This window comes from Pezoporus wallicus, unplaced genomic scaffold, assembly GCF_028554395.1.
Source record: "Pezoporus wallicus isolate ANWC-B61680 ecotype Strahan unplaced genomic scaffold, APGP_CSIRO_Pwel_v1 contig_7011, whole genome shotgun sequence".
Lineage (NCBI taxonomy): Eukaryota > Metazoa > Chordata > Aves > Psittaciformes > Psittacidae > Pezoporus > Pezoporus wallicus.
Window position 1 is genome coordinate 3,142,174 of NW_026638234.1, and position 18,546 is coordinate 3,160,719.

At 38.7% G+C, this 18,546-nt stretch overlaps 1 protein-coding gene across 3 annotated transcripts in view; it reads left to right on the forward strand.

The window, feature by feature from the left end:
- The window catches only part of GRIK1 (glutamate ionotropic receptor kainate type subunit 1), a 168,532-nt gene that overhangs the window by 106,703 nt on the left and 43,283 nt on the right, over nucleotides 1-18,546 (forward strand). For all 3 annotated transcript variants that reach the window (XM_057410183.1, XM_057410186.1, XM_057410185.1), the window contains exons 5-7: nucleotides 5,196-5,249; nucleotides 7,171-7,344; nucleotides 10,627-10,770. In XM_057410183.1, the coding sequence (XP_057266166.1) occupies nucleotides 5,196-5,249; nucleotides 7,171-7,344; nucleotides 10,627-10,770 (372 nt within the window). The remainder of the gene's footprint in view (nucleotides 1-5,195; nucleotides 5,250-7,170; nucleotides 7,345-10,626; nucleotides 10,771-18,546) is intronic.

Below are 18,546 nucleotides of genomic sequence, written 5' to 3' on the forward strand. Positions count from 1 at the left end.
ATCTCTTCTCTGCCCAACCTGTAGCTGTGCCTGGGATTGCTCCCACCCAGGTGTAGGACCTCGCACGTGGCATGGTTAAACTTCATGAGGTTGGCATCAGCCCGCCTCACAAGCGTGTCAAGGTCCCTCTGGATGGCATTCCTTCCCTCCAGGGTATCAACCGAAGCACACAGCTTGGTGTCATCGGCAAACTTGCTGAGGGCGCACTCAATCCCACTGTCCATGTCAGCGACAAAGATGTTAAACAAGACCGGTCCCAACACCGATCCCTGAGGGACACCACTCGTTACTGGTCTCCAGCTGGACACTGAGCCATTGATGACAACTCTTTGTGTGTGGCCATGCAGCCAGTTCTTTACACACCGAGTGGTCCATCCATCAAATTGATGTCTCTCCAATTCAGTGACAAGGATGTCATGTGGGACAGTGTCGAACGCTTTACACAAGTCCAGGTAGATGACATCAACTGCTCTACCCCTGTCCATCAGTTCTGTAGCCCCATCATAGAAGGCCACCAAATTGGTCAGGCAGGATTTCCCCTTAGTGAAGCCATGCTGGCTGTCACCAAGCACCTTGTTGTTTTTCATGTGCCTTAGCATGCCTTCCAGGAGAATCTGCTCCAAGATTTTTTGCCAGGCACAGAGGTGAGACTGACTGGTCTGTAATTCCCCGTGTCATCCATTTTCCCCTTCTTGAAAATGGGGGTTATATTTCCCTTTTTCCAGTCATCGGGAACTTCCCCTGACTGCCACAATTTCTCAAATACGATGGCCAGTGGCTTCACAACTTCATTCACCAGCTCCTTCAGGATCCAAGGATGGATCTCATCAGGACCCATGGACTTGTGCATGTTCAGATTTTTAAGATGGTCTCGAACCAGATCCTCTCCTACAGTGGCCCCAAGGTCTTCATTCTCACAGTCCCTGCGTCTGCCTTCCAAGACTTCATATTGAACACTTGAGAGGCAAAGAGGTAGAGGGGCATTTATACATTATGGTATATCTTGTTGATCTTAAAAAACAGTTGTAGTGCAAATTAATTGGGTAATGAAATACATTCATTTAATGGTCATGAAATTAGATGATAGCATGTGTGAGGAAAATGAAAAGTTAAAGCAAGTAGAGTATTTGATGCATTTCCTGCTAATATGCTTTGCCATCATTCAGGTTTCAGTCTGCCTTGAAGGAAGACTGACACTAGCTCTAAATGAGGCAGTGATTTTTTTACAAGATGAAAAGTGCAGGCTGAAGCTGGGTTATGATGCAATCCAGGACCAGGGCACCCAAAGAGATTTACATACATAAGAGAGAATATTTTTATCCAGTTTCTGTCATCTTAACATATATAATTTGACCACTGATACTTTTTCAGATTCACATTGCAGTTCATGACCCCCAGCTAAATGTGCACATCAGCAAAAGATAAGGCCCAGGCTTCTGATCTAAAATGCATAATTAGAGGTGGAAGTCTCTTTATCTTATTTGCCAAGATAATCTATAATCCAACCATATCTGAGTGTGGCTGAAGAACAGATTTTATACAGGATAGGATGGGTAGATCTGCAAGGAGGATGGAGAATATTTTAGCTTGGTTTCACTAGTTTACATTCATTTAAGTTCCATAGTAAGTAAAAGCTATTATTAAATAGGACGTTTATCTCAGATGTATAATTATTTGAATAATTACATGCAGAGTTGTTTAAATAGGAATGGATAATGAAATCTCATTCTAATTTCTTATAGGTAGCTATATATTCATAAACCAGTCTTCCTTTCCCTTCCCTTTCCCTTCCCTTCCCTTCTCCCTGTTCTGGGCTGCTGTGTTCATTTTCTCTTGTGGGGAGGACTTTTGCTCTGTTGGAAGAGTCTGTAAAGCTGCTTTGCAAGGTACTTCACAGGCATCCCAGACTGAAAGGAATCTTTGCTCTTAACATGCTTTATCATTTTCTCACTCCTGGTAGTTGCTAGAAGCTGCTTTCCCTGTACCTGCTGTGTTGCAAACATACAGAAGAGAAATCCTTACAGCTCTCTTACTTACACTAATAGGATCATCCAAGTCATTAAGGGCTGGGAATCATTAATGCTTTGGGGTCTCCAGCATAATACTCAGCATTCCTCCTGCTTTTGCCTTAACTTGTCTTCATCTCCTGTTTTCCTAATACTATCCATTAGAGTGGGCATTTGGTACTATCAATCATGAAATCATCATTCATTGGTAAGTTTACTTAGTGACCGTATTGCCCTAAAACATAAGTTATTATTATTAAAAAGCCTTTACAGTCCATGAATAAAAAGTAGCCATTTAGATCAGTCTGCAGATATAACTCACTGTGATGTCACAGTGATGTCTAAGTGCTGTATAACTGTATAACTGTTAACTAATTGTCAGGCGTAATGACTGTTAAAAGGGAGGACAGCCAGTTAAGGCTGTGCTTGTGACTAGTGCTAAGGGAGAAGGCAGAGCTCAGTGGCAGATCAGGGCCCAGCCTGGGACACATACGACATCAGCTTTTATTCCTTAACCAGACAAGGACATTATTAACATGTGTGTGCACTTACAAGCTCCCTTCCAGCTGTCTGTATCATATTTTAATTGAGTCATTGTTAATATAGAAAATACAAAAGTGATGTGTTAATTAAGTTTTCCTGGGCTGCTGCAATACTTCTTTGGAAAAATTTCAGCAAACATCTTTCATGGAGCCCATAAGTGCCAACTGCCATCATGAACCTGTGTCTTGGTTATGGCAGATAACATTACTGACTGAACCTTGCTTTTTACATGCAATTGCCTTTGGTTTTCAAGGGTTTGGTTTGCTAAGGTTTTCCCGGGTTCTTGGGGGCAGATTGTTTTTGTTTGTGTCTTTTTTGTTATTGGTTTGTTAGGTTTTTTTCCCCAAAGACAATCCTGTAACATGACTTCTGAAATCACTATTATTCACAGGTTTGTGTGTGTTCTGTTTAGAACACATTTGTTTATAACATACTTGGAATACAAGTATGTTTATAACATGCTTGAAAATTAATACTCACATAAAAAGTTTTAATCAAAAATGTGTCCAGGAAGCAAATACTCCTCTCAGGTTACTACCCTTGGATTTGTGAGGAAATCAATAACTGGATTACCTTGGATTAACTATCTGGGCTGGCTACCCAGTGTAGATGCAGCAGCACAAGCTGGGTAACACTTCTCAAACAGGCTACATGCTTTATAATTATTCTAGTTAGTGTGTCTGTCTGATTATTGCCTAATTAATGTAAAGTTGTATTTTAAGGCATTATATGGCTTAACATTTTCCTGGCTTTCTTTCGTCTTACTATTTCTATGCAGGGAGATTGCAGTTTATATCTTCTGATAACAGAAGCACAATGACTTGACGTTAGCTCTTCTATCTCAAGCTAGAATCAAAACTGCAATGAATCAGTAATGTAAAGCTGGGTAGTTGTATCCTCCTATTTACACTTAGTATGAATTTGCTTTTATAATAGAGTAACACCATGGACAAAGTGCAAACTTCCTGTAGAGGACCAAATAAATTTAGGTATACAGAGGGTTATCTGAGTTCAAACCACACTTACAGCTGGTCTGTGCCCCATATGAAGCAAATGGGTTTTTTCAATACAGTGTAAGCTCAAAAGAGACCTGCATAGTAAAAATCCTGGCTGGCACCTCCTTCCTACAACAGGTACCTTAGACACAGAAATCCAGCTCCAGGGAGCAGAATTGAGTCCAGCCAGGTCAGTTGGGAAACACAGCATGCAAAAGTTTCCATTGATGTTACCATACATCATTTTCTGTGTGTAAGTAGGGAAGGAGTATCAGTCTCCAGGACTTCTAGATTGCTTATTTCTACAGGTAATAAAACAACTCTAAGAAATGGAATAGAAGAGGATTAATAAAATAAGAAATTAAAAAAGCAATTTTGACATGTATATTCACTGGAGCATTTCAATAAAATAGTTGCCTTCTGTCTTGTGTTTTAGTGGCTGGAAATGGATTGGTTGTTTGTGATTAACACTAAGCTATTTTTATTGTCTATTGCATCTTAGAAACTTCAAGTTGTTTCTTTTTTGTTGTTGTTTTTTTTTATGTGAGGAATTTCCATACACAATTACACAACTGATTTTCAGAGGCTTTTGCCATGAAAGAGAATTTTGGCAAGCAAATCACACTATATTCACCTTTCTTTCAAACAGCTATTCACGTACTGCTAAGTATCCTAAAATACTACTAATAGCAGCTGCTTACGTTACTGTAATCAAAACTGAATAACATTTAACCTTTGTCTGTTTTACTGTCATGGTGATGAATTCTTCTGTAGTTTCCTAGCTCATAATTCCTCCTCCTCTTCACAAGATCCCAGAGAGGGCAAGATAAAAATGCTTGCATCATGGTAATAAAGTGTGTGGACACAGCAACAAGCGTAGGTGATGCTGGGCTGAAACTGCAGAGCATCATGTTATACACCATCAGGGGTGTTTTATGTAAGCATTCCCAATGATTTTTGGAGAGGGGCTGAGGGAAAAAAAGCATCCCTCTAGAAGTTTCCTGCAATGTTAGGAATGGGAAGAAGAAATTAATCCTCTTCTGCCCAGAGTGGCCAGTCAATATGCATTTAAATGCCATCTGTACTTCGCAGACCTTCATATCGTCTGGAAAATTAATCCAGACCAGAAATCCTTTCATTGTTGTTTTGACAACCTCCTGCAGACCTGCATTTCCCAGGTAGAACAAGAGGTATTTATAGAAGCTTTCTTCTTTTTGCTTTTTTTATTTCTTGCTTACTTCAGTGAGCACTCACCGATCTTGCTCTCACATGGTAATGCAGCATGAAACAAGCTGCACCTAAGCACTTTTCCTTACAAATTCTGGTTCCTGCTAGTAAATTCCTTTTTAACGTTTCTAAACTGCAGACTAAAGGATTTCACTTTTCAAAAATCAGCTTTTTGTTATTGCTAGTAATTCTTCTTGTCCTAGAACTTTTTCACTTTTTAACCTCTTTCCAGAGGTGATAAAAACATAATCTAAATACAACAACATTTTTTTTGCGCCTGAAGAAAAATGTACATTTTACTGTGATCAAGTTTTCATGACCTGTAGCATATTGTTCCAGATTAACCCATGCTTTTCTAAAGACTGTGTGGTACGCTGGAAGCATCCAGACTAAAGTACATTCACCTTTCAATCTCTTTCAACAGGTTCTCTCCATGGGAATGATGACAGAATACTACCACTACTTTTTTACAACTCTGGTAAGGAACACGAAAGATTTGGAGTGATTTAGGTGTTGTTGTTGCAGAAAAGACAGCTTAAAATTTCCAATTTTTCTAGATCTTTCTTGCCATTATTCAAGGAAAACCCTGGACAATGGGTACTAACACTCATTAGTAATACCAGGACTCACAATTGTGTAAGGAAACTGTTTTGCAGTATCTGTGGGGCTGGCTAACACTTTAATACAATGAAAATGAATTGGAGTACTGTGCTTAAGGAGGACCCATTGGTACAGGTGGATCAGAGTGAAATAAAATAATGAGTCAATGACTTTGCAATGGATCCAAGATCAAGCACCACAGGTGGTGTTGCTCATCTCTAAAATCACAGATTCATAGAATGGTTTCGGTTGGAAGGGCCCTTAAGGATCATCTGGTTCCAACCCCCCTGCCATGCGCTGGGACACTTTTCAGTAGACCAGGTTGCTCCAAGCCCTATCCAGCCTGGCCTTGAACACTGCCAGGGATGGGGCAGCCACAGCTTCTCTGGCAACCTCTTCCAGTGTTCACTCTTTGTTCTGATTAACACACTTCTATAAGAACACAAAATTACATAGGTATAAAATCACCTGAGAAGTTTTATACTAAAAAAAAAAACCCTACATTTCTTTTGTGGTACACATCTATATATGGTACAAATACTCTATAAATACTTGTTTCAGCACATTTTTCCTATATTTTAACTGATATGTTACATATAAATATAACTCAATCCATGCTTGAAGTCCATTTGCATTGTAGACTAGAAAGACAGCAAAGACCCAATATTGCTAGAACTGGATTATATCATGTGCATCTGCCTATTCTTTATTTTCTTTCCATATAAAATTTTATGTGGGAGTGAAAAATCATTTTGAATCCAATAGTCAATTCATTAGTTAGAAAAGACTCTCCAGTTGTTTGGAACTTGAAGTAATAGCTTGAAATAGTTCTCTTTGAGGCCATTTTAACATCAAGAAAAATGTGAAAATTATTGTGGAACTTACAGTTTTATACAATAACCAATACAATAAACATTCTTACATAAAATGGTAACCACCACCACCAACAATATGCATGAGATAGAACAGAGCACATATTAGAGCAAGGAATAAGCAGTGCTGGTGTTACCTTTGCATTGTGGTATTGTAAATGTTGACATTTTGATGGTTACTGTGATAGTAAACCATGAGCAACACATTTGTCATTTTACTGGCCCACTGGAATCTGCAGAAAGTTGTTTTGAAAAACAGCCTTCAGGCTTTGAGAAGCAGTTATCGTATTTCCACTGCCTGATAAATACAGCTGTGGAATGTGCCACACAATTATATCACTTAGAATACCCATTATTTTCCTGCCCTGTAAATGCTGACACTGAAGTGCATGGGCTTACTGTGCACTAGCCTGACACATCCATTAGACATACTGGCAGCAAGTCACCTGAAGGAGGCAAGGCAGGAGAAAAATGGGATTCATAAGTAGCAAAAGTTTATTGTTCTCGATACCTATTGGAATTTTCTTTTGCCAAGCTGAGAAATAAGCTTGACACTGGCCAGCTAGTTCCTCGTGTTGGTTTGTCAGAGCTCTAGCACTGTTAAAGAACTGCTATAAATTAAAACTAGATACTGCTGTGAGGTCTTTTGCAAAATAGTGGTGTCCTGGAGAAATTATTCTTTATGTTCCATGGTTTATGACATGGTTTGTCATAAATTTCACATAGTTTTAGTTTATACAGATTTATAACCTAAGTGGTCATGACTAGATTTTGAAGGCAAATAGAGCGTTCACAGGAAAAAAAACACATCAGCACTTGAGCTTTGGGTTGAAAATCAAATGCAATTTTGGCCTAATTTTGCCTTCTGAACATTTTGCTTTAAAAATACTACATCTGTTTTTGTTTGTTTTCTTAATGGTGATTTAGGATCTATTTGCATTAGACCTCGAACCCTACAGATACAGTGGAGTAAATATGACAGGGTTTCGCCTGCTCAACATTGAAAACCCCCACGTTTCATCGGTCATTGAGAAATGGTCAATGGAGCGTCTGCAGGCACCACCGAAACCAGAGACTGGCCTCCTCGATGGCATGATGACAGTAAGTAAATAGCCACAATGATGCGGGGGGGGGGGGGGGGGGGGGGGGATCATCTACCACACATTTCATAATGCTGTTCTATCATATTTGAACTGATCCTATTACTGCTTCATTTTACAATGCAAATACTGAAGTAGCATCCCCAAAATAGACTTCCTTTTACCTGCTTCTACACAGAAGTGCATTGGCCTCATGAACCAGTGTTATACTCATCTGTGTGACAAACCACTCCCAGAATGTTCTAGAGATGAGTGGCAATACTCCATCACAGTGTCTTCCAGCTAACATCATACATCTTATTGTTGTCAAATGTATATACTGCTGCCTCATTTTTCTAATAATGTCCAACATGGAGTGAAGAACATAAAAATGTTCATAGCAGGTGTACAATGTATAACCTGCAGGGAAAGGTATTGTACATGTGGACAGGTAATAGCATTTTTAAATTGGAAAAGTGCCCTTTCTCTTCATTTCCATCATCTACAGTAACTCTGTCTTTTAAGGTATAATTCACAGATAAATGAAAGCTATCACCAAGCCAGGAAATTAGGATTTCCTCCCTACAGCTACCCCAAGAAGTAAAGGAAAGAATAGGAGCAATTACTTGGGCAGTATGACTCCATTCGGTGTTGCAGGGTGAAGGGTTGCCATCTTTTTGCAATATAAGATAATGTATCTTATGTACTGAGTGCAGTTTGAAGTGTTATGAAATAGACTTTATTGCAGATGATTGATGGGAAAATTTTGAAACATTCTAGCATCCTGAAGAGAAGTGCATTATGTGTGTTATCTCTAGCATTTCAAAAAAGTGTTCCTTGTTTGGGCAGTGCCATTGTGCTCACTCATACACAAAGCATGGAAGAAAGCTGTCCCTGGGAACATCTGATGTGAATGCACAAGACCTGCAAGGGTAGCTATTCACACATAGCTATTCACCTGCATTCACTCAACTGTCAAACTGAGAAAAACAAAGTTCTTACTAGACTCTTAAGCTCTCATTTGTATCTGACTCTTATCCTCTTCTATTCATCTCTATAGTATTTTATTGTCCTTGATGCCCTGAAACAGCATGAGTGCCAGGGAAAGCATCTTCCTAGTTGGCTGTGATCATTTAAATATTCATAGCAAGTTCTGTTTATTCAGTTTGATGGAGAACTGCAATACTGCTGTATTTCATTAGGCAATAAGGTTATGACAACCTGTGTAGTATAAGGAGATCAGGATTACATGCCCTGTTGTCAGCTCAGGATTTCTCTCTTCTGTTTCATGCTGTATTGTTTGTTCTGATGACAGCTTGTGGGAAGTCAGCAGGGCATGACCAAGACAGTATTGAGCTCACGTCCCACTTGTCCAAATTGCATACAAAGGCATAGTTGTTCTAATGAGATCTTTTGGTTTCTTTGCAATGATTTAAATAGAACACAGTAATCAGAAAAACAAGTTCCAGGACTAAATCTTAGACCCTTTCTTCTTATGCAAAAGTAAGGCATAAGGCATTTTGCTTCAGAAAATGAGGTGGGGTGACCTTTGCTTTCTCCATGTAACCCCAAGCCCTAAAACAGAACAGTGCGTGGAGAAATAAAGGCTGAGGGAGGTAATATAGCCTCCTGTCTTCTGGATGAAAGGATGGATGAGTAACAAGTTACACAAACATGAGACTCAAACAGCTGAATCTGAAAGAACATGTCCCCAGTCTAATGTAAAATCTGATGCCCATTGTCATTGATGGGAATCTTTCCATATTTTTTTGGATCAGGCCTTTAGTCTCTGGGTCCATTTGGAACAACTCTCTGTTTTCAGACACTTGACAATGAGAGCTGTTATTGTCTCCTCCTTCTTGACTCACCATTTATAATGTTTTCAATTTACTCTGATTGTGGGAGCACTGTTTTGGGCAAACCCTGATGAGTATGTCAAGAGCAATTCCTCATCTGCCATATATTAAGATGAGTTGATAAATTCAGATCACATTTGATTGCCAGCAAAAACCTCCAATGCTGATAAGACTGATGCTGTTGTAATTTACTTAGGTAAATGAAACAGACAAAAAATGAAATATATTGATTTCCCAAAGGAATCACATGGGAAACGAATAAAAAATGGATTAGCTTTGCAGTTCATATAAATGAGTCCAGTTTCTCATCTGCTGAGGGTTTTTTTTTTAAGGCCCCTGTTTAATTATTTAGTAGCTTTACAAGAAAGGTAAGCACTTCATCTTCAGAGCATCCCTGTGCATTAAGCAAAACATGATTATTTCCACCTCGCACAAGAGCACTGAAACACAGCGCAGGTGAAGGTGAGATTTTTCTAAAACTCCTCAGTGATAAAGGTTGACAGTGCATGCAATCTCAGGTTGAGGCATGCTTTTAAACCAAGAAACCCATCCTCAAAACCCAGAGATGCACAAACAGCATCCAGTAATTTCAGTATTGTTTAAGTATCTAAGAGCTGAATTCATCTGCCCTTAGACAGCTACAGGTTAGATGGATAAGTCCAACTTAATCACCAAAAAAGACACCTGAAAGACACAGTTCACCTCTCTTTAAGACAGCATGGGAGGTGTGGCAAAGGAACAGCCATAGCAAGATCTCTGTGGGGCCATTTCATATGTTTGTGCCAAAAGCCAGTATCCCTGAGGGTAGTAGACACTTAGAGTAGACAACTGCCTGGTGGGATGCCTACCAGGTGTTCAATGGGACTGATTTCCCTGGAAAGCAGGGCCTGCCTACCCTGTGGGTAAGAAAATCCCACAAATGCCATGAGAAGAGCAGCAATGGGGAGCTAGCATGGGCCCCACACAGGCAGCTGTCCTACATGCCCCCATGCCCTGCCAACCCACAAGCTGGGCAGACTGGCTTGAGAACCTGAATGGTTCTTTCACCACGGTGCTTTCAACATAATTCATGTAATTGCACACCTGGAGGTGCTAAGAGTCTTTGGCAAATCCCATGAGGAAACTATAGAAGACTGATTACTGCTAAGTGCTTGACCCCAAGATACGTCTGGAGTGTGGGACCTGCGCTCCTGTATCACCTGAGGCTTCTTCCTGCAGCTATCCAATGTAGCTTACTTCCCAACGCTCACCTGAAAATACTCTGAAACTAATATAAGCTTCCAAAAAAAAAAAAAAAGTAGTTTTTGTTGCACCTTAGATTTTCATGGAGAGCCCGGTAGTGGCATTTCCCGTAACAGCAGCAGCAGCACAGGAAACTGTTCTCAGTAGAGAAAAGCAGGGTGTCAAGATGTACGTTAAAGAAAGCCTTTCTGTTTTTTTTCATGCAGACTGAAGCAGCTCTGATGTACGATGCTGTTTACATGGTAGCAGTGGCCTCCCAGCGTGCCTCCCAAATGACTGTCAGCTCCTTGCAGTGCCACAGACACAAGCCGTGGCGCTTTGGACCCAGATTTATGAATCTGATAAAAGAGGCAAGTGTAGACCATCTGCTTATGGTCAGCATAATCCTTCTTTTCTTCTTTACTGCATTGGCTTGTGTTGTTGCTCCATGCTCTTTGTCATGTGCTATGTTTCGGTTTCTGGCACTCAGATATCCATTTCTTCCTTATCTTTCTAGCTGAGAAACATCAATCTACAGACACTAGGCTGTGGCTTGCATTCTTGCATTCTGTTGGAGACTTTATCTGGTCTTTCAAAAAAAGAGACTGCTAAACCCTAGGTGTGATAAAATCTCAGACTAACACACCAAAGGCTTCCAGGATTTTTTCTCAGTTAATGTCTGTTCTGTATGTTTATAATTTCCAAAAATATGAAATAACTAAAACCAGCCATTTTAGAAAATGAAAGAAAAGTAAGTCTATAGTTTTGTCCCTGTTTTGCCATTTATTTCCAATTGTTTTGCTGATTGCTTGATCAGTAATCAATATCCAGGAAATATTGCAGCTAGTATTTCTAAAGAAGTAAATAGTTTCATGAAGTAACGCACTATGTTCTAAGAATACATCACTGAGCTAGCTTGATCCACAGATGTTCTAAGAAATACACATTTTAGCTGAAATACCTTCACTCTTCCAAAACTTCAGTTTTTATTATGAATTTCAAATGGAAACTTTTCCTTTAGGGAAGAGTATAGAAATTGGAAAATTCTGTGGAATATATATATGTTTTTTATCTTTTCCATCAGCTCTTGTCCATGACATGGTGACTCCTATCAAAGCCACATTCATTCACTTTTGTGTAGGTGGAACAGGATCTGTAGGCTGAGGTAGAAGGTAGGAGGTGGCAGCATGTCAGGGCATACACCTGAATCCAGACATATGGTAGGAGCAAACTGAAAGACATGGTATGTGGTGGTTACAGAACAAGTAGAAGAGCTATCATCACCTTCTCCAAACCTTTCCAAGTAAAGTTTTTAGAATTGCCATAGGCAATGCATGGTGATGCACCTACACAGAAAGCATTAAAAGTTTCCAAAACATTGCTTTCCACACAGGGTGTTTATGAATTTTGTTTCCTTGTAAGCTTCTCTCATTGAAAGTATAAAGAAAATAGTACTCCAGTACTCAAGGTCCTCACTTTAAGAATTAAGGAAGCTTTGAGGTACTTTTCTTACAGCAACACAGTCATGGGAATACCCAAAGGAGTCAGAAAAGAAGGACTGGTAAAGATTATTTCTCTCACACTGATATCATCAGCCATGCTGCATCCAGCTTCCCTACTGGGCAGGAGGTGGGAAGATTGTAGCAGGAACAGTAAGACAGGAGAAAATTGTCTAAGAAATGTCTGTAATAAAGATGAACTTGTCCCTCCCTCCTTCCCTCCCTTCTGAAGTGATCTAAGTGGGAATCTTTGCTGTTCTGTTTCTCAACATCAAACTAAATGAAGTGCCATTGCTACTCAGCCAACTTCTGGTGCATTTTAAGAATAATTATAATGAGGTTGAAAGTTAGTTAGTTAGTGTGTATCAGTCAACACACATGCAGTGGTGACCCACGTATTTTAGGTGATGCTAAGTATATAGCATAAGGGTCCTGAATCCTGAGCCAGGAGTACTTTTACCAAGATTACCAGATCTCAGCAGATCCAGTTCAAAGCTTAAAACAGTTAGTGCATTCACATTTATCATGTACAGTTAGTTTGTCTTGTATGGAGTGAGATATGCGGGCTAATTACTGATCATTTTGCAGATAGTGTCTTTCATGATCAGTAAAACACTGATTTAAATGCTCAGAGAGTCTTATCTTTTTGTTGAGGCCAAAAAAGATGTCTGTTAAAAGTAGAAGATAAGTTTTAATAAAACAACATTACATTTCCCATAAAGGCTATAACAGGTGTTGGAACCTAAATTGCAAATAAATTTGGACCTCCTTAGTTCATGTTAGTATCTGGTTTACTCATGAAGGACAGATGAACTTTATAAATTAGAAATCAAACGAGTAGGTACGGACAAAAAAAAGTCAAACAAGAAGAATGCTAATTTGGGCCCCCAAAAATACAATTTAATTTTACTATACTGTGGTAGGGTACTAACAGTCTGCAAAGGGCTATTACAGTCTGGTCTGAAGACAAATATTCTATACTGCAGTCTAAATAAACAACTTTTAGACAAAGAAGTTGCCTGCAATGAGTCCTGCAGATGCTAGAGCTTAGCAAGTACTTCAATGGCTCAGTGGTGGGCTTTTGCATTTAATTTCAGTGGTGATAAGAACTGCCGTCATCTCATTTGGTTTGTGGGCCAGTGCTATAAAATGCCAGGCTGATGGTAATAGAAAGGACCTCAGAACCTCCCTGCACATGAGCAGAGGTTAAGGTGGAAAGCTTTGTATAGCAAGTCATAGGCTGCTTCTCTCTTCATCAGCAGATGACAAATTTCAGCCTGTCACTGTCCTGCTGGAAAGTCAGTGTTCAGGTCATATCTAGTCCTCAGATAAACATGAGTTAGGTTCATCCTGAAAGCAACTGAATACCCTACATCCTCGGGCAAAATATTACCATCTGATTCAAGCTGATACGAATGTATGCACATTGGAGTTGATTTCTGAATTTTCAGAGTAAATGAAAATGAGAAATGCCTAGTTTAATGTGAGAATAATTCTCTCTCAACTTTAAGGCTTCAAGTAGGTGCAACAGGTAACAGCAGTAGCAGATTCACTGCCTATTTTTCTTAATGACTAAGACAAGGTGCTTCTAGCAAGACTGTAGGAGAAAAGTAAAAATGTCTGAGGCTGCAGAATAATCAATTACTGCAACAAAAATGCTCTAAAGATTTCAGGAGTTAATGCTGATTGTAGGAAACATTTGAAAATTTGCAGAGAAAAGCAAGCCTGACCAATGCCCCCCAGTCCTGAGGATAGCTTTGAGGTCAGAGAGGTCATCAGCTAGTCCTGAAAAGGAGAATATTATATAAAATAGACTGTTTGGGATCAAAAATCTTCTACATTAAGATCTTTTTAATGAAAAGTAATTCCTTGCCAGAAGCTTTTGTCTCTCAGTGACCTAATGTCATTCATATAAAAGTGATATTTTAATCTTTTAGCCCTTTTGGAAGCATTTTGCCCATGCCCAGAAAGAAAAAGGATGTCATTGCCTCTCTTCAGAGAGGGAATAGGCAGAGAAAGGATGATTCCACCTTTCCTAAATGGAAAATGTATGTAAGCATGAAACAGGTGTTTATAACTGAATGATCAAATTTCCTGGTTGTGTTCACTTTAAAGCATGAGATAAACCCCAAATTAATGATTGTCTGTCATTCTGTTATCATCTAAACCCATGTGAGCTGTCCTCACTCAAATCCAATAACAATTAAAAGGACGACTTCGTAGAGAAGTATTTCAGAAAATAGAGATGCAGACTTCATCTTGAGTGATTTTATTAAATCTCCTCAAACAGGATCACAAGCACAAATCTCAAAGATTAAAAAAATCTAAAGCAGTTTCATCTGCATTTCAGTTTATGCTGTTTTTGACAAGATACATTTCAAGCATGTCTAGTCTGTAGAGACCAGGAGTGAGAGCAATCCATCAAGGATCTGCTTTGCGTGATTCAATACAGCCTTCCTCTCGTAGTGACATTAAAAGCTCTCATGAACCTTCTGAACTAAACCAATTCTTTGTGTAAGCTAATGCAATGACCACAGGAAGCAACAAGATAAATGGACTGATCATTCAAGCACTACCATGCCTGTAAAACTTTAAAGTCTCTGTCTCAACTTATCTGTAATAATTCTTCTGAGTGAAGATGTTCCAATTAGACTGGAAAGCCAACGTCATTCAAATGCCATCAAGCACAAGAAACTCTTTCCTTAGAATTTATAAAGAGTTTTCTAGCTCTCTGCTAACTGGTTGTCATTTCCACAAGTAGTAAGTGGTTGCCTCATAGAATGTCTCCAGTCTGTAACAAAGACAAGGATTAGAAAAATCAAGTCACTGAAGAAGCCTATTTAAAATCTCACATCATTTTCCATTGTTAAAGATTTTAAATGAGACCTTAATCTAGCTTATTTATATACAAGGAAGAATGCTGTGAATGTTGAACCAATTCTACAGTTTTTAAAGCATCCAGCACTGTGTGACTCTGGTCTGTGGATGACACTGCTTCAAAAGTAAAATTAAAAGAAAAGACATATCCAGTCTGTCCCTGTACAAGAGGACAGTGATTGACTCAGCATCAGGAAATGAAATTATACAACAAAGACACCCCCATTATCTTAGGTTGTTATTTTGCCTGCTTTTTGAAACCATTATGATAATTCAGAGTGTGGTACTCTGTATTCTGGTTACATTGGTTATAAAAATTTTATATCATGTTTCTTCTTTATAAAAAGGAAAGATTAAAAAAAAGACACCAACACCTTGTCCTCTATACAAAACATAATTCCTGGAATCTTTTCTTCCAAACTCAAGGCATTTAAACAAATAATATCTTTGCTCTGTAGAGAAAGAGGCCTCTTCATCAGTGTAGTTAGGAAGACAGGAAAAACAGGGAGGTGTTGTAATTTCCAGTCACTACAAAATGAGCTGGGAAGATCTACACCACAGGAAAAGTCTTGACAATTCTCTGAGCTGAACCGCTTCTTCACGTAGACTAATAACCATAGAAAACAACAAGATGCGTGGACTTGGCCATACAGGGACTACTGTGCTGCATATCTTTCAAACATCTAGCTGAACTTATTTGTAATAATTCTTCTGTGTGAAGGTGATTCAGTGTGTTAGTCACTTGCTAGCCCATACTTGCCTCCAAAACCAGCAATACTTATATCTGACCTCTGCTGAGAGTGTACACGATTTAGAAACTCCTGTCTTTTCTCAGGTATCTGCTATATACAAACTTATTCAAGACCTGGTTGATCTACAGTAAGAAAGTAGCAGATTTCACTGTTTTCTCACATTTTTTGTGCTGTTTTGCAGCTCTCAGATATAAATAGGGTTTTTTTTCAGCACATAAGTCTTTGAAGATTTATATGCTTTAAATCTCTGAACTGTTTGAATATACGTAGCACTTTAGATGGGTGGCAAGTTCCTACACTCTAATTCTGATCTACCAGTACAGGCCAGCTTGTTTTGTTCTTGGCACAGAGGAAGCAAGCAACCATCCTTATGACTGCTAGATTTCCTGGGAAGCTCTGGTGCAGGGAACAGAAGACAGAGCTAATGAGTTGACAATAGCATGACCACATCCAGTTTGATTTTGTCCAAATTTAACTGACATTTTGCTAAAGGTACAGGAATGCATAAAGTCTTAATTAGCTGGTGTCAAATCACAGGATGTAATTTTCAGGGGATTCTTGATAATAATTAAATCTAAAACAAACATAGAACATCATTGGAAGAAGAAGGAGCTTAAGATTTTTCATTACAGGAAAAGTACAAGTTTGAATTAAGACAGAAGGGAAAGCAATCCATCTGGGGTGATATTCATCAAGGAGCTTTTTTTGTTAAAATTGGCAGCATCTCTAAACAAAGGAGAACAAAACATCATGTAAGAGAACAGAACATTTCTTTTGTTTCATGGGCTTTTATTACTGCCAAAGTCAACATGTAAAAGTATTCTCATTGGACTAAAAGTATACAGAGTAGAATGAAAAAAAAAAGAAGTGAGTGGTACAGGATTGTATGTCAGAAGACCCCAAGAACTCACCATCTCCTCTGCCACCTGAGGAAGGATCTGTGTGTCAGTCAACTGCTCTTTCTGCGAAAATCTCTATGGATGTGACTGGGGAAATATGACAATATTTCACCTCCAAAACATAAAATAGTATCGATTCTGCTCCATCTTTGTCAATGTGTTTTAGTGTTAATTACAGCATTTATAAATACTCAATCCAATTTTCGCTGGGCTGGCTCTGATGCTGCAATATTTACTTAAAAAGAAACACAGTTATTTACTTTGGTAGCAATTTTGTCACCAGATAATTTGATATTAGGATTTGATCCACTCTCATTAACCAAACATTTTTCTTTGTTTTACTTTTTAAAAACTTATTTCTTGGCCATGAAGTAATGGATTCGTTTCTGCTATTAGCTTATTACTCTCTGTTACTTTGAACTGAAAACTCTTAATTCTAACAGCAAAAGAAACAAGTGCTGGACTTGCATCCCATTATGATTTATTAGGAATAAATGTCAGCTTTCCAAGAAGATAATGTATGGCTGAGTTTAATGTCAGTAGGGATTCCTATTCTGAAATCAAATTTCAAGTGGAAAAATCACTTAATTTATGGAATGCTCTATACACAGATTGCAAAATAATGATTGTAGGACTTGCATGCTAATAATAAATACACAATGAATTGATAAAAATTATTTACAAGGTTCTGATACTGTGATATCTAAAATCAAACCAAGAAATCTGGCAAGAAAATGATATAATTTTTTTCCATTCTGTTTTTACTTTCTTAAGTATTACCCAAAAAGTAGATCTATTTATAAAAAATGAGCAAGAATTACTATAAAGTGATTTTATCTGAATATATGGAGGCTATTTTGATATTTGCTACACAAAACTTTTTCAGAAAATATATTATATGTCCTGGCTTACTAAAAATGTTCATCATTTACTCCACACTAATATTTCGATTTAAGTGTTAGTGGATGGCCTAAACTGAATGATGCTTATTTGTACTGGAAAAGCTCCAGGAATCGGAGCCATATTACCATTGAGCCATTCACTGTGTGCAGTCTTTGCTGCTGAGAGTTTACAAGATAACTGTTATATGCAAATCATTTAGTTTTTGGAGCAGTGTACTCTCACTGAAACAATCTGTTCCTCAACCACGCAACCTCCTACTCACTTGTTCACAGGTTTGCCAGTGCTTAGGTCCCATTATCTCAGGTGGATATGACACAGTGCTTTGCACTACATGAAGCCCCCACAAGCTTCTTGTAATCCTTGTTGTGCAATGGGTTGGTGTCACTGTAGCAAGACAGCCTCCCCAACAGCTCAGTTGAGGAGGATGCTTCCCATCCAAGATGATGGCCCAGAATTTGCCAGGGCTTTGGCTCCTGGCTCTGCCACAGATTCTGTGCAACCATGAGAAATCATTTCAGGTCAGCTCCAAAACCTGTGTCATTGTCAACTGATAAGGCCAAACCTGTCATTGCTTGGTAGGCACTTCCACCATGCTCCCATGATCAGACTGTTCACTATCCATGCTTGTAGATACAATATCACTCTAAACCAAAAGCAATGGACCTCAAATCTAGATGAAGGATTCTTGTAGCTGGAATTGCTCCGGTGTAAAAGACGAATGGCAGCTTTTGCCTAGTTTGTGTATTTAATCTGTTAGCTGTGTGGAACAGGATTTCTTACTGTCTCACATATGCAACCAGTATCTGTTACAGCTGGGATCCCTATTTCCATTAACACAGTAGTGTAATGTTGTGTTTTCAAAGTTCATAGTCAACTCTAATCCCATCCATGCATTTCGGTGACAGTCATGTTTGTGCATGGTAAGATAGACTCTATTGTTACTGGGAAGAATAACTGACAAGGTTTGACCTTCCCTTCCAGTTCTTCATACCCACTTAGTCATCTGTGATATTGATATAAAGCAATCTGGTAGGTGTAAGCTTAAAAGTAATTTAAAGGCTTTTCAAACATATGCTATGCAATTAATCCATCTAGGCCGTCATCCTCAAATATTTGAAATTTATTTGTCAAATTTGTTGCATCAAAACCTTTCATATGACTACTCCTGAATGTCATTAAACTCAACCAGTGCTGTGTAAATGAGTGCTCTTGACTGA